This window comes from Pleurodeles waltl, chromosome 1_1 (genome assembly GCF_031143425.1).
Source record: "Pleurodeles waltl isolate 20211129_DDA chromosome 1_1, aPleWal1.hap1.20221129, whole genome shotgun sequence".
Lineage (NCBI taxonomy): Eukaryota > Metazoa > Chordata > Amphibia > Caudata > Salamandridae > Pleurodeles > Pleurodeles waltl.
This window is the reverse complement of record NC_090436.1, coordinates 369,615,261-369,642,743: the sequence shown is the minus strand read 5'-3', so window position 1 is coordinate 369,642,743 and position 27,483 is coordinate 369,615,261. Positions and strand designations below refer to the sequence as shown.

The window sequence follows — 27,483 nt, the reverse complement described above, 5'->3', positions numbered from 1 at the left end:
GATGCAACCAAAGGACAACAGAAGCTCCATCTACCAGCTCCCATTGCTAGTTACCTAAGATGCAGACATTGTGGCACCATCAGGGTGTTAAGGAGCCTTCCCACCCTATTTCTTGCCAGACCTTCCTTAAATGCTGGAAGTGCACTACAGGTAATAATGCAAACCCTAGCTGGTCAAGCTATCCCAACCCCAGGAGCCCATTTAGAAATTCCGTATATGACTGGGGTTCTGTTTCTACCGCCCAGGCTTTAAAGGTTGGAGAACACCGACAGACGCAGAGTAGCATCATGTTCTATTGCAAATCCTGCGGTGAGCCATGTTAACTCGGCACCCTAAATTACCTATATGTAATGCCCCCTCCAATTATTGCTGGGGAAAATTGCTCCTGTGCCAAGGGAGTATATGGCGCCGCCATTGCCTTTTTGTGAGGCCTAACCGCTGACCTCGTCCCTGCCCCTAGTTTTCTTATTAATGATGTCAATTGAAGGGTGGCCCCACTTTTAAAATTACCAAATGGACTAAACCCATTCAACAGGGCTGCATATAGGCCCGAATTTGTACTCAGGCACGTGGCACTTCAGGAGACCACCCAATGGCTATTTTCAAGCCCCAAATGTTATTGCCTGGTGTGGTGCATGTTGCCCGTGGTCAGCAAGCAGAACCGCGTACAAACTCAGCGAAGAGCCCCATAAAACAAGTTTCAGGAATCTTAGAGACAATGCAAAGGATAAGCACTTTTCAAATAGCACAAAACCATTGAAAACTGAATGGTCACATGCATCAGCCATCTTTTGTAAATAAGGCTCTCACTAGGGGCACACCGCTTGTGTCAGGATCTATGCATCCTAAAATCCAGTGAACAACGACTGCCACCTTGTACAGTTCCTCTCAAATGTACTTGATACAGTGCAGACAGAACGCTGGCGTGCGTCAGGATGTTGAGAGTGAAGGGCACATGTTTATTTTATTAAAGGCGTGGCCCTCTTGGTAATGACAGGGGGTGTGAGGATGACCATACTTAACACTAGCAGGCCAGGCTTTTGCGGTGAGAGCAGACCTTTCAGTAGCCCATATCACATGTACATGAAGACTGAACACTTGTATAACCCACTCACAAGCCTAGTGCGGAATTCACACCGCCACAGGCTCATCTCCAGAGCGCTCTCTCATAGCTCATCATGAAAGCTCACCCACAGCCAGAACTAACCCAGCAAACAATAAGAGTAAGAAACCCACATGCAGGAAAGGAGTGCCCACACTGAGAGGGCCAGCATAACCCAGAGCGCACAAAAAACCCACCCCAAGCGTGCCCTCTAGCCGCAGATATCCACATCAAAATGGTTTGAAAAGCCAAAGCACATGAATCCCAAGAACTGGATAGCATCCAAGACCCCCTTGGCGCCAAACTGGAATCTATGCCCAGTACACCCTAGGGCAGCAAGTGCTCCACGCCTAGTACACACAAAACAGGTTAGCGCCTAGAACTGCTTAATATCACTAGTCGTGCCAACCAATCCTTCATCTGGATCCTGTTTTCAACCTTCCGTCTCCTCTGCTGCATATTCATACAAACGTTAATATTTCAAGATAAATTAATGTGTTTGTTTGTACTGCCCTGTGTAGCCTCAAGCCCTGAACAGGGACATTATTTTGTACACCTTAGCCACCAAACTATCTAGTTACGTAAAAAGAAAATTGTCGCTATGGACATTACTTCTTGCTAAAGAATTATGCAATGCACGAGTCACGTGGGAAACAGCACAACAGCACGCCCCATGCTGGGAATGTAGGGCCTCACCACAGCACCATCTGGGGGTATCACACTACAGCAGAAACTAAGGCTTCCCACTGGAGACTGGAGGTCGCTTCACCCCACCAGAGGCTGGAGGGCGCATAAAAAGCCCACAAACAGAAAACTGACACCACAAACCGGGGGTCTTGTGCTGCCGCACAAACTGAAATCACACATCCCAGCGTGAGCTGAAGTTATCAGACTGCAGCCCAAACTGAGGTTATTAAATCACAGCAATATGTGCGATTTATCCAATGTCCGAACACACAAGGATATTAAATTGTACCAAAAAACGCAGATTGTTAAATCATAACACAATCCGAGGTGATAAAAATCAAAGGTCCAGCAAGGCCTCAGGTCTCAAACGCAGAATAAATTTATTTGACAACAGTCCCAGGTTAAATTGGGATTGTACAACCTCAGCCTCAGTCTGGGATTGTCTGACCACCGGCACTACAACTCTCATTCCACAATGCTGTACATGTTCCTGGTTTATTGTAGACAATTTTTTTTTTTTTTTTTTTGCGGAAATATCAGTTGTGCATGAGTTGCACCCACTCCCTTTAACGCTTATCCCCAAATGATGGCACTGCAGGGAGCTGCGCTTACGAAATGCCTATGAAACATTTCCGACACGCACTAAGTACCTCCTTGAAACATTCTCCACATACTCTCAGAATGATTGAGGCCTCTGTGGTAAGCATCACAATCAACCCCAGATTCCAGCATAGACAAGCATTTCTCATAGATGTTTAAAATTATAAACCTGCTTTGACCTGTTTCGGACTCATGAGTGCATACTGTATTGTAAATGCATTTCTATATATTCGTATCTCTGATGAGACACGGAAGCACGTTACCCAAAAGTTACCCACTACTTTATTGGAGTGCTGGGAACAGAAGAGCCGTGTGAGTGACGTGCTCTGTTTGCCTAGTGCCTCCATGCCATGTGTGAAAATACATCGTAATTTCTCTATTTTTCTATAAAGCGAACTCTGCTCGAGGGCATAATTGCAGTGCCTCACCCCAGCCCCAAAATTTCTTTACACAATGCCCGATTTTTACTTGTAGCTAAACCACGGGAAGGTTGACTAATTCGCTTATAACAGAATGTTGAGATGGCGCCGAGACTCTAACCGGCTCTAACCGGGCTCCCGGCTCCAACCTCGACAGTGTTAATCCCCGTGCCTGCTTGCAAGTCCCGAAGCAAAATGGAGTGAGAGGGATGACACATAAGCACTGAATACTAGTGTATGGAGACTTTCGGAAATGGGTCTGTTTTTGGTCTTGAAAACATGTTCAGGATGCAACACTCGCTCTTAATTTCGGAGCTAAACAACCCAAAATAGATTCCAATACACCACGAGTCAGTGGTTAGATTTTATCTCTAGATGGAACTCGTATACGATAGACCAATGAGCCTTCTCCGAGAAAACCCTGACCCTCTACCTAATGGCCTCGAAGTCATGTTTAAAGTTCTAAGCAAATAAACACACAAAAGAAGAAACCAAAAGAGAGAGTTCACTGCCTTGGCAGCAGGAGACTGGAATCATTATCCTGCGCGTTAGACCGATTGATCAATATTCAGTTTGGAAGAGGGCTGTGTAGCTCAGTGGTAGTTAACAACTAATTAAGCCACTCGTAAATAATGTTCTTTATACGTATACACAGACAGGTGTACCCAAAATCTACGTGTTTGCTTTTGAAGTGAAGCTTTTAACAAAGGCAGGCACCATTCGACCACTTAAAAACCACGCCTGAGCGCGAGGCAAATGCAAGGCCTCCTGAGCACTGTGCCCTGGTCCAGCAGAAACCAGAGCGACGAGCCTGGTAATTCCTATTCCGGGTCTAAAAATTACCCATCGGCAGCCGCAGCTATGACCCCGTCTGGGGAGCACACCAGCACGAGCCTAGTACACACCGGGGGTGCTACAGAGAAAGCAGGCCCGAACGGCCCACCGAGCACAGGGTCACACCAGCAGGTATGGAACGGCAGGAGTGCTGACGCTCTGCCTCCCCGGCCCGGAGCGCAAGCTCAGTCATGCTCAGAGAGCTACCCTCCCGGTGAGAGTAGGCTTCTTCCCACCCTCCTAGTGCAGACCCCTACCTCCTGCGATACTGCAATAGCCTCACCCCGATCAGGCGCATCAGGTTAGCAGATCGATCACCGGTTGGTCTGATAGATATTTTCGTTCCACAAAGGCACGTCGGGACTCACGCATGATCGCTGATCAACTCCAGCTGCCACAACTGCGAGCCGACCGACACTCCAATCGCGGGCCGCACGCCAGGTCCCGCCGCCGCACACAGGAAAAGAAGGTCTAGCCTTCTTGGGGGGGCCTTTAAATAGCCCCCCACCAGTATGCGCCGGCCGGAACCGGCGCACGGCGAACGCCGGCCCCACGTCATGCCCCCTGCAGGATTGACTTCCGCCCTAACGCCTCGCGAGGCGCCAGGGCGGAAATCCGGCCGAACTCCGGCACCCCCGGCAGAAGGAAAGGGGGGGGAGTGCCCCACGGCCTTGGAGGCCCCGTCTCCTAACGGGACGCGCCCCCCCCACTGCGGGGCGGGCGCTTTTCCCACAGCACAGTGACCTATGAACTGTCACCATTGAGCTGCATGCAAACTGCATGGTACACGTTTCTACATTATGTTTTTTATTCAAGGGTTCATTCAGGTGGAAATACATCCTTAGTAAAGCCAAGCCCAACCACTATGGTACATTTTAATTCCCGAGTTTGTGTTTCTGCAGACCAAATACTCTTAAAATATACTGCGTACTAATGTTGATGATGTGTTATTCCTACACCTTATAATCCTCATTGTTTTATCTAACATTTCCTATAGACTGATTTACACATGTATGAGTCATTCTATCTGCATAATATATGTATGATGTAAAGTGCTCTTATACCCTACACTGGTATGAGTAGTGCTATAAAACAGATGGAAGCCATGCAAGATGAGGGCTATGGGAAGACACAGGGCACTCTAGGAGGGTGGTAGTGAGAGAATCTGGGAAGGAGGCGGTCATTCAGGTGTACCAACAAAGACTGCCGATCCTGGTGGCACTAGTGCTAAAGCCAGCCCTGTCGATCGCACCCTGTAAAATATCATAACATGTGCAATCCCAGGGATAGTGTGACAGAGTATGGACATGAGTTCAGTCTGCCACTAACCAGCACCGTGCCCAGCTTGATGTATGTCAACCCTTTTGGTGGATTTTCAAAGTAAAGAGTTCTAGGCCAAACAATGACTTTTTTGTTGAAATTACTGCCACCACACTTGGAAGACTATAGATGAAAAAAAGAGTCTGTTAATGCAGTTTGATGCTGCCACTGCCCCTGGAGGAAAAGGACCAAAATAGGGTTAACCAGGGAGCAACATAGGTTTTAAAACCTCTTAACCTTGCCCCAGGTGCAAAGTATTTCCAGACGAAAGCAACACCTCAGAAGAAGTGACTGGCAGAGGTGGAAATAGAGCTGTGCCAGCGAAGGGAAGCAGAAATCCCCCTTCTTCCCTGGTCACTTCCCCCCCCCCCACAAACTGGGATTACTGGTGTTCCTCTGTGATTCTCAGAACGCACTTGTCAGTGTCAAATATTTACCCAGGGACCTGGAGGTGTGTAGTTTTTCTGCAAGTGCAATAAAACAGTATATACGTTTTGCAGAAGATGAGCTTTATCAGCACTTCATGGTGGTGTTAGTAAAATGAATCCATGCAGAGGTATCTTCATAGGCACAATAAAATGAGTCTATGAGTAAGCATAAACATATGGCAGGTATAAGACACTGTCACTTGAGTTACATTAAAAGAAACATTTTACTTTCTGAAGGTCAGTATTTAAATTGTAGTTATAAGAGAAAACATTGAACCATACGCCCCAGAATCCAAAGACTTAAAAGCCAAATATACCAAATTTGTGACTGAATCCCAGAGGTAACTTGATAACTTTATTACCCAATGGTGGTTGCCCCTGGGTAGCTATAATTAGTACCACCTTTCCATAATAAATAGATTTTTTGGTTTGCTAATAGCTTTAGTGTCATTTGATTAATCTTTATAGAACACTTCCAAACAAATCTCATTTCATCTCAGCTTCTGCCTGGAGAGTATTGGGGTGATCCATCAAGGAGGGGCCAAGAAAAAAAAAAGGGAGGAGGGGGAAGTCCCAAAACACTTCCCCATCAAGCAATTTTCCATAAGAAAATTGAACAACGATACTGTAAAAACAGCTAAATGGAATTACACCAAATTTGGAAGAAAGCTGGATCTTGATCCGAATAGCTTGATTTTTGTTTTTTTTAATGTAAATCTGTTACGTTGTTTTTGACAAATTAAGGCTCAAAACGTAGGTATATTTCACACTGTGCAGGATCAACTGGCCCAACCGATCAAAAGATCAGATCTGACTGGCTGCCACAACATCAACAAGACATCGCAGCAGCCATTTAGGACTCAGTCCTATGTAAAAAAAAAAAAAAAAAATAAAAAAAAAAGAAGGAAGGGTATAGATACCTTGAGCCCCTAGTCCTGGTGGGGTAGTCACAGAGGGGTGTCCAGTCTCCCCCCTGAACCATTTGAAGGCACCACACACCTTTAGCCCAGGAACCCTATCCCCTGGGGCCTGCTTTGCTTCATTTTGAGGTGAGGGGCATGTGACCAAACCCCTCCCCAGCCATGGTATGTTCCCAGGGATCCCATTCCCTGGGACCAGCCGGCTCAATGTTTGTATCCTGAGGACCGCATCTCCTGGGACACTGTTCCCTCACTACAAGAGTGTGGGCAGGGAAGACTTCTGAGTTCCCATCTGGCAGGAGAGCTCGAATTAGGTGCTAGCTGAAATCTTTCTCCCTTACTACACGCTCATTAAAAACTGCACCCAGCTGGATGGGAGCAAAGCCTGATTCAGCAGCACCTTAATGGGAGCTGGCAGCGGAGCAAGTTGGGGCCCCAAGGCCCTGGGGCCTTCCTCCGCAGCCCCCAATGTTTAAAATATTCTGGGATGCTCAGAGTGGGACCAGCGCACTCCTTTGTTAAAAAAGTGCACCTGGCTCCTATGCCGCACCACAGTATGGGGTTATATGCAGGGAGCCAACTGGTCTTGGGGCTCCCACTGTAATCACCCAACAAAAAAACAAAAGCTGTGGTTGTCCTCAGTGGGAAATAAAAAAAATTAAAAAAATAAATAAAAAAAACAAGGAAAAGAGTAATAAATAAGCGGATGGAGCGGCTCATTTAATATTCACTGCTCCTGGCAAGGAGCAAAATGTCCTTCATGGGTTAATTTACATATATTTGGCTGCATGATGGAGTCCAAGTCTGGGCATGGGCAACACCAGCATGTTTTGTTTAAGTGTTATGGGGGCTGCAGGGAGTGCACCAGCAGAACAAGTTGATATTTTTAACCATTTCCAGAGCTAGAGCTTGTGCTTTTCGGCTTGGGGGTGCAGGGAGTCCTTGTGGTTGGTACTGTGGATGCATTATGTGGATTGAGGAGTGTAAAAGAAAGGCTCATGTTTAATGTTGTTTTGACTGTAAATAGTTTATTTAAATGTATATTGACATGCATTACAATGATGTCCTGACATCTTAACAAAGCTAATGGGATTGTTTGCATATTAATGTAGCCACTGCTTGACAAAACAAATCAGCCTATATTATATATTGACAATGACATACATTGAAAAATGAACTTTACAAAACAAAATCAAATGTTAAGGTGATAGTTATATTTAGGTATTCAAAACAGTCTTGAAAATTTACTGAGAAAAACAAAGGTTAAAGTGACTTTATGGTTAGATGACAATGTCAGTTAAAACATAACATTTTAAGCTGAAAAAACACCGAACTTCACCAGTTAACAGAAGTAACTATAAATTGCATAGCCTGGACAGCTCATGTTTGCTGGAGAATTGTACATTGGTTCCAGTGAGTATTTGTTTTTGAATGCAGTGGCTTTAGATGTTTACATCCTGCATACAGTTACAAAGCATACACCAATAGTCATGGCAGCGTGTGGTTCTGCAATCCACAGTGACTAATGCCAACACCACAAGAAACAGACAAGTTTCTCATTTTACAGGGTCACTGTGCACAGAAAGCCACAGGCGCTCTAACAGCACAGCTGGAGCCCAGGTTCACATACAGTTCACGAAACGACTCTCAGAAGGTATTTTTCCATCTTTTCTGACATATTATAAATAAATACTGGGAGCCAAAGAGAATGTTTCTGTTGATGTTTGCAAAGTATGAGAACCAAAACCTATTAAGGAAGTTGTTAAATATGCTTAACTGACTAGAAAAGAAAATGAATCCTGAAAGTGTTAATCGGTTCAAATCAAATCTCACTTAGTCTGGGCATATTTTACTGACTGTTGTACTTTTTGCCTTATGCAAGGTCGTCCCCAGTCTTTTTGCCTCCTTCTTCCTGTTTTTTCTGACCTCTCGCTGTTGGCTCTAGGACTCTGAGCACTTTATCACTGCTGACCAGTGCTAAAGTGCAGGTGCTCTCCCATCTAAAGTTGGTATGATTGGCTTATACCTAATTGGCATATTTAATTTACCTATAAGTCCCTTGTACAGTGGTATCTCTATACCCAGGGCCTGTAAATTAAATACTACTAATGGGCCTGCAGCGCTGCTTGCGCCACCCACTGAAGTAGACTTTCAAACCTGTCTCAGGCCTGCTAGCGCAGGGCCTGTGTGCGCAGTTTTCTGCCACAGGGACCTGGCATCTAAATTTACTTGCCAGGCCCAGAACTCCCCTTTTACTACATGTAAGTCACCCCTAAGGTACGCCCTAGCTAGCCTTATGGGCAGGGTGCCATGTATGTAGAAAAGCTAGACATGTGCCATATTGCATGGCCTGTCCTGGTAGTGACAAACACCCTAACTTGGTGCCTCACTGCTGTGAGTGCTGCCTTCTCATAGTATTGCATTAGAAATGCCCTGCCTTATGTGTAAAGGGTATTGTCTGATTTATGAGGGGTATCGTAGGCATGTTTGGTATGGTTGTGATGGTGATAATAAATACTGCTTACTGGTGTGGGTGTATTTTTTATTACTATCACAGAAATGCCACTTCTAGAAAGTGCGCATTTATCTGTGCTAATGATTCTGGAGTTTTGCAGCTTGACTCCAATCCACGTCTGGGCAGAGTGACAGTTGGGGCTTTGTGCATACTTTTCAGACAGCCTGTACACAGGGAGGGTGGAGGTGTCACAGAGGTGCATGTGCATACTGAATAGTCTTCCTGGGCTGAGAGAAGGGAGAGGAGGGGCACACCAACATTTGTAAAAACTGTGCCCTGGCCTCACACAATTGGGTCGTTACCCCCCACTGATGTTTGGAGCCTGTGCTGAAAGGAGAGAGGGGGCGCTCCCAGAACCAGTTGTAATTGTCTGGAACCTCCTCTCCCTACCATTGTAAAACACTGTAAGAACTGACTATAAGTACAGGGGAATTTTCCCCACAATTTGGAGACTTTTAATCATCTTTGAACTGGACACAGAAATGCTTGAAGAACTCACCAGGAACCGCCATGGACTACTGCTGCTGGACTGACCTGTGACCTGCTTGGTCACTGCAGAGGACTTTCCACTTGCTGCACATTCCTTGAGCTGGCCTGTTGTTGGGCACTCCACCTGTGGGCCTTTTCTGATAAACTTGGCTCCCCAGGGACAGGGTGCTGTGGCCCCTGACCCCTGCATTTTTACCCTGAAGCATGAGGGGTACTTCACCTGGTTGGAAAACTAAGCGCTTTGGAAAGCGCTCCTTAGGGGATTTCCTTAGCGCTTGAAGGCGCTTCCCCGTGCTGGTGCATCACACTTGACAAATATTTTATTTATTTTGCTGCAGAAGGAAATCCTAGCTGCAGCCCGGGAGGCTGCATTTCTGGAAGCGCAAGTGCTGCGCACCTTCTATAGCCCCCAGGGCACTAGAAAAACGGAGCTGAAGAATCCGGAGCAAGCGTGCTCCTAGCAGTGCCCCCGGGGTAGGGATCACTCCGAGGAGCGCCCCCGGGGCACCGGCAGGCCCGGGCTTGGGCCAGAGTGTCATCGGAGCAGGAGGGAGAGTAGGATGCTTCTCACTCGCCTGCTCAAGCCCCGGAGGGCTCTCCTGGAGCGTGCAGGCGTGGCGGCAGCCTCATCGGAGGCTCGCCCGCGTCGTGGGATCTCTTTTGGGCCCCCCTCGTGGGCCAATGGCATTGTTTGGGGGTCTCCCCCCTGGTAAGGGTCGGTGGAGGCCTGGGGAGACCCCAGGAGTTCACGGGTCCCTGGAGGAGCCCGTTTTCAATTCAGAGGGGGTGCGTAGCGCCCCCCCTCCTCCCTTAAGGATTCCCCTGACCTAGGCCCCCCTCGAGAGGGCCGGTGGAGGCCTAGGGCGGCCCCCAGTTATCACGGTCCCCAGAGGGGCCCGTCAATTGTACAGGGGAGGTGCGTGCTGCCCTCCTCTCCCCAAGGGATGTCAGAGGCCCCCGATTTGCGCAGAGGAGCGCCGGGGACCCCATTGTTCGTCTTTTAGGCACTGGAGTTGCCTTCATCAACTCAGGTACTGTTTACACGGACAATATATCTCAGGAGTTCCTTTTGAGACTTTAGTGGATTGATATATTACCTACCTGTTTTTGATGTGTGATGATGTTTTTACATATATGGGCAAATGTTCCTTTTATGGGCATCATTTGCTAATATGTTTCCCTAACTTGCCATATGTTTTCTAATGTTCCTACTGTGGGCGTTTTATGATATTCTTATGACAAGTGTTCTAATGTGATAGCGTGTTTCCTGACTACTGCTTATGTTGCAGAATACTGAGTAACCTGTGTGTTATGTGTGACTACTGCTAATTTGCAGAGTAACTAATGTGTAACGTTTTGACAACTGCTAAGGTAGCAGGATAGTACTGATATGTGATGTTGGGTCTGATAATTGCGTTGTGTACAATACAGTATATTTTCATATAATCTGGTGTTGTGTTTCCTTTGTGGTGGGGATATTGCGTCACGTGTGTTGTGTGTGTTGTGCAAACGCTTTACACCTTGCCTCCGGGTTAAGCCTGACTGCTCGTGCCAAGCTACCAAGGGGGTGAGCAGAGGTTATCTTGGACGTGTAATTCCCTTGCCCTGACTAGAGTGGGTAGGTTCTGCCTGGCTGAGGTGCATACCCTAGCCAACCAGAAACCCCATTTCTAACACTGACTGATTCAGTTCAAGATCTCAACTGCTCCTAAAACTGTGTATATGAGAAAAGGCTACCTAGGTTCTCAGGGGTAACATCAGAAAAAAATAATGTCTGTATAGGGTACTACTCACTCAGCAGAAGTTTTAAAATACAGACGGGTGAATGCATTTAAAAAGGCCTGGATCCAGTAATAATAAGCATGATGGGGTAAAGAGGAAGAGAATTAAACCTTAGAGAGAGGAAGCAAGTACGATGGGCTAAATCGGCCATCAGGGCCTGTGTGTTGAATGATGGTCAAGCATCGTATGGAGGAGAGCTGAAAAGCACCAGCAGAGCATCTCACCTTTCGGGATCCAGTTCAAATCTGGACCTGTAGCATAGATCGTGTGTTCTTGCTGTCTGTTGGATGTTTGATGATCTCTATGAACCTGCAATCCAGGCCAGACTGACCAGGTGTCGACATTAGAATTATCCTAGTTATAGTTCTCACCAGAATATTTTGCAGCCCAGGAGCGGGTTGGTGCTTAGGAGCACGCATTACATGTGATCTCTGTCGTGCAGTGGGATGATATAACAGTTATGAGTACAAATGCATCATTTTCTGGTGTCATGGAAATCCAACCCAATGCAAGCGGAATAAACACACCAGTAAGTCAGAAATGGGATAATAAAACGTTATAATAAAGTAACTCAAGAATATTGTTGCCTCTCTGTATTTCCGCCTAGACGCCATAATTTTCTCAAATTCACTTCAATGAGATGTAGTGAATTTCGTCTGCACGGCAAGTAACAGCAATTGGCAGATGTTCTTGGAAGAGGTCTTGCCATGGGCTGTCTACTCAAACGAATTTACATTAAAGAGAGTTACAGGACATCCGGAATGGAAATAGCATTTCTTTCGCGATTCTTAACGCGATGCACACAATTACAGTGATTCCCACAAGACTACCACAGTCACCATCTCTAATTAATGAGAAGCCTTTTCAAAGGCTGTTCTTCGTTCAGTTTTTATCTGTCTGACAATCCTGGGTAAAGAACGTAGCATCTGACTTGCCGTCTAAGTCAACCACGCAATTAAAGTTTTCAAAAGGGAATAAATAAAAAAACACAAGCATAGCTTATGTGCCATCTAAAAAAAGATGTATGACAGCCGTTTTCCTTTGGGGAGTGAACGCACTCAAATAAGGAGATATGCAGCAAGAAGAGGGGTGTCCGGCAGATCCCCATCTTCAAGGCTGCAGGCAGTAAAAGGGGAGCATTTCAGGGAGATGGTGCACGAGTGCGAACTCGAACTGATGCAAACTGCTCCGATGTCTGCTCAAGCGCATGGGTGACCTCGTTCGGAGCAGAAAAGCCATAGACTGGTGACTGAAGAAAGGCGTGCATTGAGGCTGTGACCAGTGAGCCACGCCACACAATTCCAGTCACAGACTAGCATGAGTGAGAGAGACATTGCGTCTCCGGTTCAAGGAGCTCACCAATATTTGCCCGGGACACAATGCTCCACATAGTGGCTCATTTTCAGGGAACGGCTTACCCACTGTATTAGATTTTGGAATAGCAAAGTGCAGGAACATGCCTGTTATTGCATGATCATTCCTATCGGTTTAAAATTATGCTGCTGATTTTTTGCCTGTGCACTTGTTAACCATGCGCCAATGGATGTGCACTGATCCGTAAGACATGTTGAAATTGGATATAGTCCTAATTGGTTTATTAAACTTTCCTATAGGTCCCTAGTATATGGTACAAAGTATACCCAGCCCCTGTACGTTAAATTACACTAGTGGACTACAGCACCCGTGGTGCCATCCACTACAGTGGCAGTGCAAACATGACTGCAAGCCTACCCTGTAGCCAGTCTGTGCCATTTTAAAACTGTAAATTTGACCAATCAAATTAATCCTCTTTCACAGGCCTAAACCCTCTTTTTAAACATTAATAAGTAACCCCACAAGTAGCTCTAAATGCCTACTATTGCAGGTTATTTAAAAGTAAGACATGCATAAGTTTAATGTTAAACATATCTTCACAATGACAAGCCCCCAACATGTGTTTTGACTGTACCAGGATTAGGTGTTCCATAGGAAAGCACTGGGATAAAATATTCCATTTAATTTTGTTATCTCTGCCAAGGAAACAGCTAAAAAGTTCATTCTTGGACTTTTAAATATTTATTACAAGCCAAACTGACTGGCTAAGTTCGATTTGAGCTAGATATTTTTAAATAGGGGCTATTAGAAAGTCACATTTTCCATGGCTAAAGTCGCTAGAATCCCAATTGCATGAGCTTCCAACTGTCACCCAGAAGCTGCAGAGTCCCATGATGAGGTGTGAACTTGCTCCCAGAGCTGAGACAAAGGCTTTGGGTGTGCAGAGGTGTTCTGATCTTCTGGCAAGAGTATTACATAGGCTGTGCCAAGGGACTTAATTAACTTCCCAGAGGGCTAGCCTATTACAGGCAGATATAGCCAACACATGGGCCACCTCTCCTTTGTCCCTTTGGTCAGCCAGGCATCAAACCAGTGGAAGAGTAGCTGCTCTAACAACTGGCTTGAGTGACCACAGAGAAGCAGCTGCTCATTTCCCTGCCCATACCTTTTTAAAGTGGGTACATAAGCTCCGCATAGGGGAAGAAAGGTTCTGGCGTCTTGGTTTTAAATTGAAATGTGAATTGTGGAATTGTTTGCAGTAAGACACACATTAACTGCATAAAACATGGAGACGTTTACCACTGTGCCCTTTTTGCCTATTGGTTAGGGATGGGTGAGGAGTAACACCCACACATAACCTAGTACTAAGAATAAATGTGACACCCTTGGACCTGTAGAAGACCGAAGAAGGACTGTACCTACTGCTGAGACCTGTGAGGAGTCCTGAAAGACTGGACTTGCTCCCAACTGTGCCTGGGACAAAGAAGTGGATTCTAACGGTCAGTTGGCTGACCTCCTTTTAAACTACAGGAACACAACCAGCTGCTTAAATCCTATTTTGCTGAACAGCCCATCTGACCTGCTCCAACTGGACCGGTTCTCAACCTGCAAAAGAACCTTGATCCCCAAGTGCTGTTCCAGAGGTGCTGGGACCCCTGGCTCTGTCAAAGTGTACTCCTCCTAACATCCTGAAAAATCTTGGGCTTAGAAATGTTATGGCTCCATAGACCTCCTTAGGACCAGGACAAACCTACCAAGTCAAACCAAACTGCGTTGCTGCTGGGCCAAAGTTTCAGGTTGCTCCTTCTCAGAGCTTTTCCACAGCAGCAAATCCAATTCAGGAGGACTTTGCGAAGAAGGTATATGGCGTCATGGAGTCCTGTTTGGCTACAGCTTCCAGTCTTGTCCACCTGGAGAAATCCAGATGTCAAAAAAATAAAGTATGAATGTTAACATTTTCACCAGGTAAAGGCACCAAAAGTAGCCAGCCAGCAAGGGACCTCACTTCAGTGTGAATAATGAATTTCTCCTTCTCAGTGCTTTCCCACCAAGTAAACAGGTTCTTCTAAACCTTGTCTGGCGGCTTTCTGGACAAATGGAGTCCACCTCAGCCAGAGCCTGCTGCCTCTGCCGCTGATTTGTGACTTCTATTTCAGAGATTAAGCACGAAGGTAAAACTTCAAACCAGGTTTCTGTATCTAACCTGTGCTTCATCTTAAATCACGCCTGTGGTTGGTGCTTAATGCTTTTTGGCACTATTTTTATTTAAAAGTTTAAAGATTCATACCTCCAGTTCTCCTAATTGGATTTTTGCCTTTTTGTTGTCATTTTGTCCATTAAATTATTCTGTATTTGGGGTGTCACGGTCGTACTCTCAGAGTGTTCCGGACCCCTCCGTCATCCGCCACCATCTTCGCCACTGTCCAGCCACACAGATTGCTACAAGGGCTGTATATGTCCCCACCCTTCTTATAGAGTAATATCATGCTGAGTGGCGTTGTGCAGCTACTGTGGTGGTGAGAGAAGACAAGCGGCTGAAGAAACCGAAGAGCCTTGATAAGATGGCGAAGGTGGGCAGCTAATGGATGATTGGGGGAGTGGGACGGCCCTTGGCCGCAGCCCTCAGTGAACATCTGTGCCAACTTGGCACCATGACCACCTTCTTCCCAGCTGCATTTGCCCTTCGGAACAGAGTGGCATGCCCGCTGAAGGGGGAAGGGAGAGACTGACATCTGTGGAGGCAGGTGGCTGCTAGAAATCAAAGATCAGGCCAGCCTACACTGTGGTGCTTTGTGCCCATCCTTGGCTCGGCGGGAGTGGCCGTAACATATCCCTACCGCTACCCTGCTGCGGGGCTGCTCCATTCACAGCTGGTGGAAAAAGCTGCTGGAGAGCCCTGATGCGGAACATTGCCTCGAGAAGGGACCATCGGAATCCCTTGGCACCCCAGACTGGAATCCTGAACTCCCAACTGCTCCCTGGATGGTTGAAGGCGAGGTGGGTGTGGGCCTTGAACTGCTGCGGGGGTGGTGTGTAATGTGACTCTGATCGTCCCTCTGGACTCTGGAATCCTCTGGCTGAGGTGCGGTGGTCCTGAGCCCTGGACGAGTGACGGCACCCGGGGCCTCTTTCCAATGATTTACACAGCTCCTGGGTCTGCTGGGCCTGATCCACTGGATGTGGAAGGCTTGGGGCGCGTGGATTTGGGCTGCCGGAGCTAACTGACTGACCTCCCCACCGGATATCTTGAACCATGGAGGCAGTGGCCCCCGCACAGAGTACCTGTGATCCCTGGGGAGTGCCGTTGAGTGGTATGGTCTGTGGGAGGAGGGAGCCCCTCTCTACAGACCACCAAACTAACACCTATCCGGCAGGTGAGACATTTTGGTGACACCCAGTGGTGGCGGCGGTCTTTCTCTCTACCCCAGGGAGAGGATTATGAGGTGGGAGGTTTTCAAGGGGGTGCTTGCTGACATAAAAGACACTGCCAACTAAGGCTAGGCCCCATGACAAATTATGTCCCGCACCTTCCATGCCTGAGCAACCGCTGGTCAGTGGCCCTCACCAGAGGGTCCATTTGCAGCCTAGTGGTGATGGGGTGAAGTGGCCATTATGTTTGGTGCCTGTTCTGACGGGGACTAAGGGCCATCTATCCTAGTAACCCGTGCATACTTAGTATACACCCCATCATCTATAGCAACGGACAGCTCTGCCCACTGGGTCCCACCAAATACTGCAGCAAAAGAGTGTAGCAGCCAGGGGCTGGTATGCAGTGGGATTCGCTCAGGCACTCTGATCTGTGAGCTCAACCTGTAACCCTTACCAAGGGGGCGCTGGGACCTTTGCTGGCATGCTTAGGAGACTGACAGCTATTGGCGTTGCTGCTAGAGTTAGAGCTGCAAGCTTCTACGTTCTTTCTCCTTCAGTGAGTTACCCCGCCACCACAGGCACCTACCACCGTCCACCTGTCTCCTGGAATACAAATTACTTCACCTATGCCTTTTGTGAACAGCTTATCAATGGTTAAAGACAAGCAGTCAAAACCTCCACCCTCCCAAGAATGAATTGATAATTTCATGGCTTCTCCTGTAGCCGAGAAGAGGACATTATGCTTGATCCTACAACTGCCAGAGGAGACACAGACAATTTTACAGGCAAACCAGAACATGCAAGCTGCATAGAAAATTTAATCGGGGAGATGAGGGTGGATATGGCTCTACTTAGGCAGGGCCTCAAAAAAGCCACAACACACATTTCAGAGGCGGAGAGATGCATTTCCTCAGTAGAAGATGAAGTCATAGAACTGAAGACTAAGGTAAATTGCCTGCTCACTCGTATCCATGAAGTTGAAGCACGTTGCTGCTCCTAGAAACATGTCAAGCAGAAATTAAGAGCATAGCAATTGTCTAATATGCTCTTGTTCCCGGCCCGTCTCAAAGTCATACATGATGAAAAATCCCACTTCTTTGATACTCCTGAATCAGCCTGGGAATGGCTAACAAAGAAGCGGCGCCTCCAGGACAGTGTTGGCTCTCTCCTCCTCTCATGCCGCGTACATCTCTAAAAAAGGAGGGGAGACTTGGCCAACCTAGACTCTCCCGACCTAGATCACGTCTGTAATGTGGAAGCAGGCTTAGAGATAATGTGTTCTGGGTCATCGCTACTGCCATCCCCACTTCACAGAGATCCCTCTCTGGACGTTAAGACAGGGGACCAGACTTTGGCATGAGGCAAGGGAACAGCTAAGCCAGACACCCTTGATATGACTTATCTTCTCTATGAGGGCAGGTGGCATGGTCTGTAGTGGTTAGTGGGACAATAGTTCAAACCTACAACTTGGAGGGGTCCACCACTCCACATCATATAAAATTATTCTTTAGTCACTGTTGAAACTGGGTGGGGCGACAAACTTCTTGGGGGGGACGGGACGGGGTCGGGGACGTTGTGTTGTATTTGGCTAGCTTTTTACAAAGTTGTTTGTTCAAGACTTTTTTTTAACCTGCTTTGTTCCAGGTTACCACGCAGTGTAGCTTTATTAAAGTCAGCTGAAGTACTTTTCTATGTGCCTTACTGGCTGAACTGGCCCCTTATTGTTACCAGCTCATGATGAGGCTCTCTGCTCTTTCAGGTGTGCCAGATATAAAAATGTTACACTTTACTTTCTCAACTCTGTCAATGTGACCTATTTCTATCTGTAAGTTAAAAAAAAAAAAAAAAAGTGATTATCAAACAATTGTTCTCTATTTTTTTAAATAGCGGGATATTTACTGTGCTGTGTTTTAACTGTTCTGGTACTTCTAAATGTTTTACAGATTTTCTCAAGTTAAGCCAGGCTGTTCTGTGTCATAGGTTGAGCTCAAGTTTAAATTACGGAAACCTTTACTGGACCTAACAAGAATAGTGACATTGTTATGAGTGATGGACTACCATCCACGCAAACTAATATGTCCTAAATATCTGGATATGTCCCAGAAGGAGACTGCTGTTTGGATAAGTTGCAAGTGAGCTACAGTGATTGCTACTACGCATTTATAGAACAACCACATTGCAAAATCAATTTCTAAAGAAAGTGTTTTTCATTTCCTTTCAGTTTAACCTTAATATTACAAGAATAGAGTTTTTTTCGGGATAACTGTCCATATAACAATCAGCATATGCATTCCCCCTTCTCATTTCATGTTTCTGTCTGGCCCTGTATATTTCCTTCTGCACAGGCTAAATGTCAGATGCTCCTCAATAGGTGACATTGCATGTTTTGTATTTTGCTGCTTCACAAAGTTTCTGACTTTGTTGGACGTTAGGGGTCCACTTAGAGCGGCACTTTCACCAATATTATCCTCTCCCTGAGCATGTGGGTGAAGCATTACTTGGACAGGTGAGATGTGGTGAACCCTCTGTCTGGGGTAACCCTGAAATGCATATAGCCCTACCGTTTGTACAGTTACTCATAAGTTTAGTGGTAATCAGAAGTATGACGTCTCACATTCCCTGCATATCCTCCTACGATGCTCTCTCCACCTCACTGCATTAGCAACAGGAAGGCAAGTGTATATCTGGTTTTGGATTAACACCCTCTTGTCTTTTGTCTGCTTTGCTTACAGCATGTCAAATCTTGCAGGGCAGCCTGTGGCCAGTGAGAGAAGGAGACAACAGAGCAAAGGACTATGGACACTGCATCACATTTTGTTTTAAAGGCGGTGGCTGTCTTTGTGGTTCAAACATTCTGTGTCAAGATCTCATTAGGAAACAGAAGCCCAAGAACAGTGTCTTGTCCACTGCAGGCCATCGGGAGCAAATAACAGTGAAATAAATGGGTGCTAGAGTATCTATGGAAACGGGTTTTCATGGAGCTGACCACCATTTTCAGTAATGATGCACTTGTAAGTAACTGGTTCCCTGAAATTTCGTAGGAACAGCTATAGATTTGAGTTGCCAATTGACCGGTGTTTTTGAACATACAATAGTCAGGGCCACTGGAATTATGCGACTGTGGGGCTGCAGCAATTTTCGCATAATTACACATTCGCCATATAAACCACCATTTGCCAAATAATCTGCAGATTTTAACCCAAAAAATTGTTTCTAGCTCACATGGTTCAAAAGTTACTAAAAGTGCAGCAGCCGGTGTTGCCGTGCAGTGAAAGGCTATTTGCAAAACTTGACGGGTCATCTTTTTGTTGCTTATTGCTACATCTGGGTATTAAAATGGTACTAATGAGGTGCAACCAATGCCCAGAAGTGTTATCAAGTTTAAAAATGTTGAAATAATAAAGTAATATTATTACAAAGTGTGCCTCATTATGGCGCATGATTTGGCTTTACTTGCCGTATAATTTACTAATCCCTGCCGCATATTATGACCCTCTCATGCTTCATAATTTCAGTGGCCCTGATAATAGTTCTATTAGCCAGGCTGTAGCTCTCCTTTTATCTGATGGGGCTCTGCACACTAATAAAAGACAGGCTGAGAGGCAGGGAAATCGTCCATTTTCCCTGAAGAAAGATAAAATATATTCCATGACTGAAAAAATGACCTATTGCTGCTGTGACCCAGAAGAAGAGGGTAGGCTACTTGGTGTCCTTACAACTTGCCTTATTCAAGCCAAGTGCTGAAGGTCCATCAGCTCCATGTGCTGCTGTGAGGAGCCTAGGATTAGAAAGTATAGCTGAAAACGAAGACCAGTCCACTGCTGCCCCACCCAATCCAAAAGTGCAAATCACAGCAGTGGGACTCTCCTGCACATTTCTGCATTCTCTTGAGGAACGCCAACCAGCGTAACATGGCCATCCTTGTGAGAGTGCTGGAAAAGCTAACAAAACGTCAGAGCAGGCTGATGCCAGAGTCCTCGTTTGCCTTTCTTCAAATATCCTTCCCCTTCATGTGTGTGCCCAAGAGTTCATCCTCACCTAAAGCCGCTGGCTGCGGACCACCACAACAGGCTACGGCACCTTGCATTAACCCATCTTTGAACTTCTACTGGAATCGCCAGCTACTCCTGCCACGAGCCGCAGGTGCCACTCAACAGCAAGGCCAGGAGTCACTCGTTTCTCCACTGGCTACAAAGGAACAGGTCATTTACTACAGCAATCTGCATTGCATGTGACAGATACAGCCATAAAGGAGCACTCAGGGTCTGGTAGCTTTCAGTGATGATGTAGATGAGCGGTCCTCATGCATACCAAACCACTGGAAGAGCACTGGCAAATCACAATTGCCACTAAGTATTGTGAGGCAAGGGGTCTAGGAAGGATTTCAGCAGAAGAGAGTTAGATAAGTCATCACTAAACCAAGAGAGAAGTTGGCTGTGAGCTAGTGCTCTGTTTTTTCATGCGGGAGACTGGAAGAGTACGTTACTGTTGTGTATCTGAAGGGGCAGGGGTTAGAAATGCCCAGGAATAACGTGAGGCTAGACACGGGCCACGAGAAAGCTAAACAGACAGAGTGGACATTTTTCCCAATTATAGGGGGAGCGATCTATAAACGGTTTCTTGGTGATCTGCAGGTGACTGGATCCATTTCTCCAATTTGGCGTATTCTGGCATGTACCCAAGAACGAAACGTCTTTTACTAATTTTCATAGACTCCAAATAATGTATTTTCTTATCGTTTTTGATAAGCAGTATTGTTTACTCTTTGAGGCTCATGTGGTGGTCTTCCTAGGCTGTTCATGATGATAAAACATATGCCCAGGAGGAATACCTTTACATTTCCCAGTATGGCTGCTGAATCAAGGTCATCTTGCAGGCATGAATTGCTTGCTGGTATCAAGACAGGTACGTCACATTTATCCATTTACGGGATAGCCTAGGACCTCGATGTTTGTGAGTTACAAACGCTTGGAGAAGGAGAATTAGATATTACACAGAGTGAGTTGTCCCCAGACTGCCACATACCATAACGGCACGCAAATATTCGGAAACGTCACCCAGCATATCGGAGCACCAGTCTACAGAAACAATGCAAAGTAAAAAGGCTTTCACCTCGTTGCCTGTGCCTTTATAGGGTAACCTACGAAGTTTCTATAGAAATGTGTCCAAACAAAAGTTTTATAAATGGGGATCAGAAAAAACTATTTTAAGAATCAATAAGGACAGGAAAGATTTTAATGGCAGACAAAATACGAACAGAAATAACACTGAAAGCTTGAGTGGAACAGTCTACGTACAGAGCTGCTTCCTCGGCCTGCATGTAGCTACCAAGGACAGGCTTTAGACAATAAGGCACTAGGAAATCGATCCTACATTAAAAAGTGTGGGACGAACATGGGATGCCCACGTTAGACACTGGTATGCACAAATTACGAGGAGCTAGAATGTAGCAAGGTTCAAGGCATTTTATTTTTGTTCACTTTAAAGTCTAGGAAAACACGGATATTTATTTTACAAGCGTTGGGTCAAGTAGAACACATGGTGTTACATCATGGGTAATGGAGGTATCAAAAAAATGGAAAAGTTAACTTAAGTATGACGGAAAAATGTTACTTCACCTACATAGTACGTGGCCTAATCTATATCTGCAAATTATTGTGTTTGCCATTGCTTGCAACACCCCAGACACTTAACTCTTTCAATACTTATTACGGTGGGACCATGCAAAGAGAAATGTTTAAAGCTAGGTAACAAAAAGAGCATCTGAAGTATTACTCGTCTTCAGATGTAGAACAGCTATGCATGATTAGAAAAGCATACAAAACTCACATTTTAGGCCAAGTCCTCTTACAGTAGAACACAGATCACCTCTATTAGAAACACCTCTAAATCTATTTGAGTTTGTCTAACAGGCGAGAAACCCTTCCTTACATTTTAGTCTAGCAGTCACAGACAAATGAAAAAAGCAAGTTTTTTTCAACAGTTCCTGGATATCAAGCAGCAAAACGGAGGCTCCCTAAACCTGCCTAATGACCAATACTTCCTTAATTTCCTAATCCTGAAGCTCCAGAGAAGTGGGTGTCCTTTAACCCTACTGGTGCGTGTATCAGCCAATGGCCGACAGACGCCGACACACACACACACACGCCCCGACACACACACACACTACCTTCCCTGGTGCGGGCCACGACCATTGGCCGACACCAGGGAGGGGTTTTTAAAATAGTTTGATGCAAAGCACCGGAGGATGTTTTTTTTTAATTTAAATCCCCTCAGGAGACCAATGTCTAGACACGTGTCTAACCCGCACCCTCCCACCTGCCTAGCTGTGACGTCAGCGAGACGCGAGGTGCGCGGACGTCAGAGTTTGTTCTTCCCACCAGAGCAAGAAGCAGCAGGTAAAGCTGTTTTCTACTCCGTTGAGGAAAATGGGCCAAAAAGGGCCTCCCCACCTTTCAGGAAGTCCTAGTTTGAAAGGGGCGATTCTACCCTTTCAAACAAGGCCTTCCTGAAAGTGTTTCCTGGCCGTGGATAACAGCCACGCTGCGTCCCATGGCCAGGAAACAACACTACACCCCAGGGATGTTATCTGGTGGGGTCAACCCCTTTGAAAAGGTGCCAAACACCCCACCCAGCAGCATTTAAAAAAAATGTTAGTTTACACCTGAGGGGGCTTGCGGGGGGGTCGATTTTCCACGGAAACCACAAACATATAAAAGTGATCTCTTCCACAGCATGCATCTTCAAAGCAACGCGCATACTCCAACCGATGGGTTTCAACTCTTTTAGGCAGCAATAAAAATTGCAAGATAACTCTTGTGATTATGTTCCTGTTTCAGAAAGAGATCAGACTTTTGTCTAGTGACAGTTTTGATGCCATAAGGTAGAGCAGAAGGTTTAAATGCCTGCTGCAAAGAACAAATCTGTATTTTATGTGAATAGCTGAGTGAATTAGTAAAGCCAGCCATTACCTGTGCTTTAAAAAAAATGAAATGTATGTGCGACGGGGGCTATGGAGAGATGAAGGGCACTTTTGCTGGGTGGTAGTGAGGGAATCCGAGTAGGTCATGGTAGTCAGAGCAACAAAAATGATTGTCGGACTGGGCACCACATGTGCTAAAGACTGTGATGATGGGTATGTGGCAAGGTGAATTAATAGTGTGTCTTTTTTGTTTTTTTCAGTGTCTTCAGAGAACCTGCTGATTGAGGGAAGAAGAAAAGGTAAGGTGACTGACATTTACTGGTGCACACATCACACACAGACGCACACCAGCAATTTTGTGACCGCCTACGTAGGCTAGTATTCTAAAGGGACAGTTTAGCCAGTAGCAGAGATGGCGTCTCGTTGGATGACTACTGCTCGAGCCCTAATTCGGTTATGGAGGACAGCTCTGACACAGGATCAGAGACTGAGACAGCAGATACTAACACAGCATCTGCGGGAGAGGACAATGGAGCAGACTCTGGGAGTGATTTTTCAGTCAGAGGAGTCCCACCCGACAGCTCCTCTGCCAGTGATTCAGAGGGAAGTGATAAGGACAGTCATGCTGTGCTTTCGCAAGCCAACCCAGAGAGCAGATGCATGCAGTGGCAAGCACAGACAGAGTGCTCTCTTGGCAGCCCTCAACTTAGTTCGCCCCAAATTCTACCTATTACTGACGACACTGGATGTAAAGTCGATATGGCCAACTTTTTGCCAGACGACTACATCCATCTCTTTTTTGGATGTTGACCTCCTTCAGCAAATTGTGCAGCAAAACAAATTTGCGTGCAGAACAATTTCTGAGGGAGCATGGAGGCATTCTAGGGCCCTATTCGAGGACACGCCAGTGGACTCCCCCCTTCACTGGTGGAGTTGAAGATATTTTTGGGCCTTATGCTCAAAATGGGGTTAGTGCAGAAACCCACCTTGCAGTCCTACTGGATGACTCTTACGGTTTGGGTAACCCCTCTCTTTGCACGGGGCTGCGCCAGGGAAGGGCCAAAATTGTATTGTGGAGACATCAAAATAATCCATCACAAAACAACCTTGTTTTATAAGGCGGGCGCGTGCGTTTTGATCCTGGGCTCGGCGGTTATTTAGGGAAACCTACCAAACCCAGACATTTCTGAAAACTAGACACCAGGGGGAGTCCACGCAGGTGTGGCTTGTGCAAATTCCCCAAATGTTTCTTACTGAGAATACCCTGCCAAGGGGAAAAGTTGAATACAAAAAAAAAAAAAAAAAATTCCTTGCATTTCTGTCACGCAAACTACAGAAATATGCAAAATTCCTACCTTCCAGTGTTTCCCCACATGTCCTGATAAAAATGCTACCCCACTTGTGTGCCTGTGCCTAGTGCCTGTCACCGTAATGGATCACCCCAGGGTCAATAGTAGCTCTCATGTAAGGACTACCATTGACAGTTGTGTGATCCATACCGGTCACTGGCACGAAGCTTAAGCATACCAGTGGGGTAGCGTTTTTATCAGGACAAGTTGGGGAACGCTGGGTGGGAATTAGTTTGTGGATCCCTGCTTATTCCTGTAGTTTACATCACAGAAATGCAAGGAAAAATAGTGCTTTTATTCAACGTTTTACCTTTGTAGGGCATTCTGGGGGGGGGAATCTTTGGGGAATCCTCACAAGCGATACCTCCCTGGACTCCCCTTGATGTCTACTTTTCAGAAATGTTGGAGTTTGATAGGTTTCCCTACATGGTTCCCGATCCCAGGACTAATTAGTACACTCACCTTAGATATCATTAGAGCCACAATACATTTTGGGACCTTCTTTTTCGTGGGCACTAGGCCTACCCACACAAGTGAGGTACCATTTTTATTAGGAGACTTGGGGGAATTCTGGGTGGAAGGAAGTTTGTGGCTCCCCACAGATTCCAGAGCTTTGCAGTGCTGAAATGTGAGGGAAATGTGTTTATTTACACACATTTTGAGGTTTGCTAAGGTTTCTGATTGACAGACCCTGGTGACAGCCCCACAAATGACCCCATTCTTGATTCTCCTAGGTATTCAGTTTTCAAAAATGTATAGTTTTGCTAGGTTTCCCTAGGTGCCGGCTGAGCTAGAGGCCAAAATGCACAGCTGGACACTTTGCAACAAATGCATCAGTTTTCATTGGAAAAATGTGATGCGTCCATGTTGTGTTTTGGGGCATTTCCTTTCGTGAACACTAGGGCTACCCACACAACTGAGGTACCATTTTTTATTGGAAGACTAGAAGGAACACAGAATAGAAGAACAAGTGTTAATGCCAATTGACTTTCTCTACATATATGCTTCCCAAATGTAAGAGAGTGTGTAAGAAAGAAGTCATTTTGAGAAATGCCCTGTAATTCACATGCTAGTATGGGTGAATTTAGAGATGTGCAAATAACCACTGCATCTAAACTCCATATCTTGTGACCATTTCAGAAATACATATGTTTCCTAGATACCTGTTTTTCACTGTTTATATTTTACCAAATGAACTGCTGTATACTTTGTATACAATGTAAACCCATTGCAAGGTGCAGCTCATTTATTGGCTCTGGGTACCTTGGGTTCTTGATGAACCTACAAGTCCTATTTATCCCCACAACCACAAGGGTCCAGCTTATATTGCTTTAAAAAGTCTGCCATAGCTGGAAAAAGTTACAGAAGAAAACGTAGACTGAAATGGCTGGTTTTTTCAACTCAATTTCAATATTTTTTAATTCAACTGTTACTTTCTATAGGAAAATGTTAGAAATTGGGTTTTTGGTTGGCAGTCAGGTTACCCCCTGTCCAAGCAAAAGCCCTCACTCTAGTCAGGGTAAGTCACACACAATCCAAGATTATCCTGTGCCCACCCTCTGGTAGCTTGGCACGAGCAGTCAGGCTTAACTTAGAAGGCAATGTGTAAAGTATTTGTGCAATAAATCATACAATACCCCCATATAGCACCACAAAAATACACCACACAGTGTTTAGAAAAATATATAATATTTATCAGGATAATTGTAGGTCAAAACGAATAAAGTTGCAATGTGAATTTGTAGAGATATAACTGAAAAGTGATATACAGTGTGTAAAGTCTTTAAAAAGCAAACAAAGTCTCTTTCAAGTACAAAGTAACTGGTTTGGAGTGGAAAATCTCCTCAGAGGGCCACAGAAGAAGAGATACGTGGAAAAAGGGTGTGTGCGTCAATTTCTCCCCAGCACACACGGACTTGCGTCGTTATTTTTCACCCGGGGAAGTCGTGCGTCGTTTTCCGGTGCGCGGACAGTCTCTTTCTGTGGATCGCGGGGATTACCAGATGTCCCGGGTCTGTGCGTGGATTCTCCTGCTTGTTTACCAGCCGCGTGTCGTTCTGCGGGGCTGTGCGTCGAAGTTTCACTCTCACGGCAGGCGTTGTGTCGATTTCTCCTCTGGAGGTCGGGCGGCGTTGTCCTTGCGAGGCCGTGCGTCGAAGTTCCGGTCGTCCCGAAGGTGGCGCGTCGATCAGCGTCGGTGTGCGGCGTTTTTCTCGCCGCGGAACAAGCTGTGCGTCGAACATTTCGGCGCACGAAGCGTCCAAGTGAAAAAGAGAAGTCTTTTTGGTCCTGAGACTTCAGGGAACAGGAGGCAAGCTCTATCCAAGCCCTTGGAGAGCACTTTTACAGCCAGACAAGAGGTCAGCAAGGCAGAAGGGCAACAGCAAGGCAGCAGTCCTTGGTAGAAAGCAGTCAGGTGAGTCCTTTAGGCAGCCAGGCAGTTCTTCTTGGCAGGATGCAGGTTCTGGTTCAGGTTTCTTCTCCAGCAAGTGTCTGATGAGGTAGGGCAGAGGCCCTGTTTTATACCCAAATGTGCCTTTGAAGTGGGGGAGACTTCAAAGAGTGGCTAAGAAGTGCACCAGGTCCCCTTTCAGTTCAATCCTGTCTGCCAGGGTCCCAGTAGGGGGTGTGGCAGTCCTTTGGGTGAGAGCAGGCCCTCCACCCTCCCAGCCCAGGAAGACCCATTCAAAATGCAGATGTATGCAAGTGAGGCTGAGTACCCTGTGTTTGGGGTGTGTCTGAGTGAATGCTCAAGGAGCTGTCAACTAAGCCCAGCCAGCCGTGGATTGTAAGGCACAGAAAGATTTAAGTGCAAAGAAATGCTCACTTTCTAAAAGTGGCATTTCTAGAATAGTAATATTAAATCCAACTTTACCAGTCAGCAGGATTTTATATTACCATTCTGGCCATACTAAATATGACCTTCCTACTCCTTTCAGCTACCACTTCAATACTGTATGAGGGCAGCCCCAATGTTAGCCTATGAAGGGAGCAGGCCTCACAGTAGTGCAAAAACGAATTTAGGAGTTTTACACTACCAGGACATGTAAACTACACAGGTACATGTCCTGCCTTTCACCCACACAGCACCCTGCTCTAGGGGTTACCTAGGGCACACATTAGAGGTGACTTATATGTGGAGAAAGGAGAGGTTTAGGCTTGGCAAGTACTTTTAAATGCCAAGTCGAGGTGACAGTGAAACTGCACACACAGGCCTTGCAATGGCAGGCCTGAGACAAGGAAAAGGGGCTACTTAAGCGGGTGGCACAACCAGTGCTGCAGGCCCACTAGTAGCATTTAATCTACAGGCCTTAGGCACATAGAGTGCACATTACTAGGGACTTATAAGTAAATTAAATAGTCCAATCAGGATTGATTCAAGGTTACCATGTTTTAAGGGAGAGAGCATATGCACTTTAGCACTGGTTAGCAG

At 46.0% G+C, this 27,483-nt stretch overlaps 2 protein-coding genes across 4 annotated transcripts in view; both read right to left on the bottom strand.

The window, feature by feature from the left end:
• Positions 1-27,483, bottom strand: part of MAST4 (microtubule associated serine/threonine kinase family member 4) — a 1,720,607-nt gene that overhangs the window by 1,467,738 nt on the left and 225,386 nt on the right. The window lies entirely within an intron of this gene.
• LOC138291414 (uncharacterized) overlaps positions 1-27,483 on the bottom strand; it is a 163,921-nt gene that overhangs the window by 117,708 nt on the left and 18,730 nt on the right. Inside the window, exons 3-4 of the mRNA XM_069230316.1 lie at positions 4,972-5,085; positions 4,011-4,226 (exon numbers count right to left, since the gene is read on the bottom strand). Coding sequence (XP_069086417.1) covers positions 4,011-4,226; positions 4,972-5,085 — 330 coding nt within the window. The remainder of the gene's footprint in view (positions 1-4,010; positions 4,227-4,971; positions 5,086-27,483) is intronic.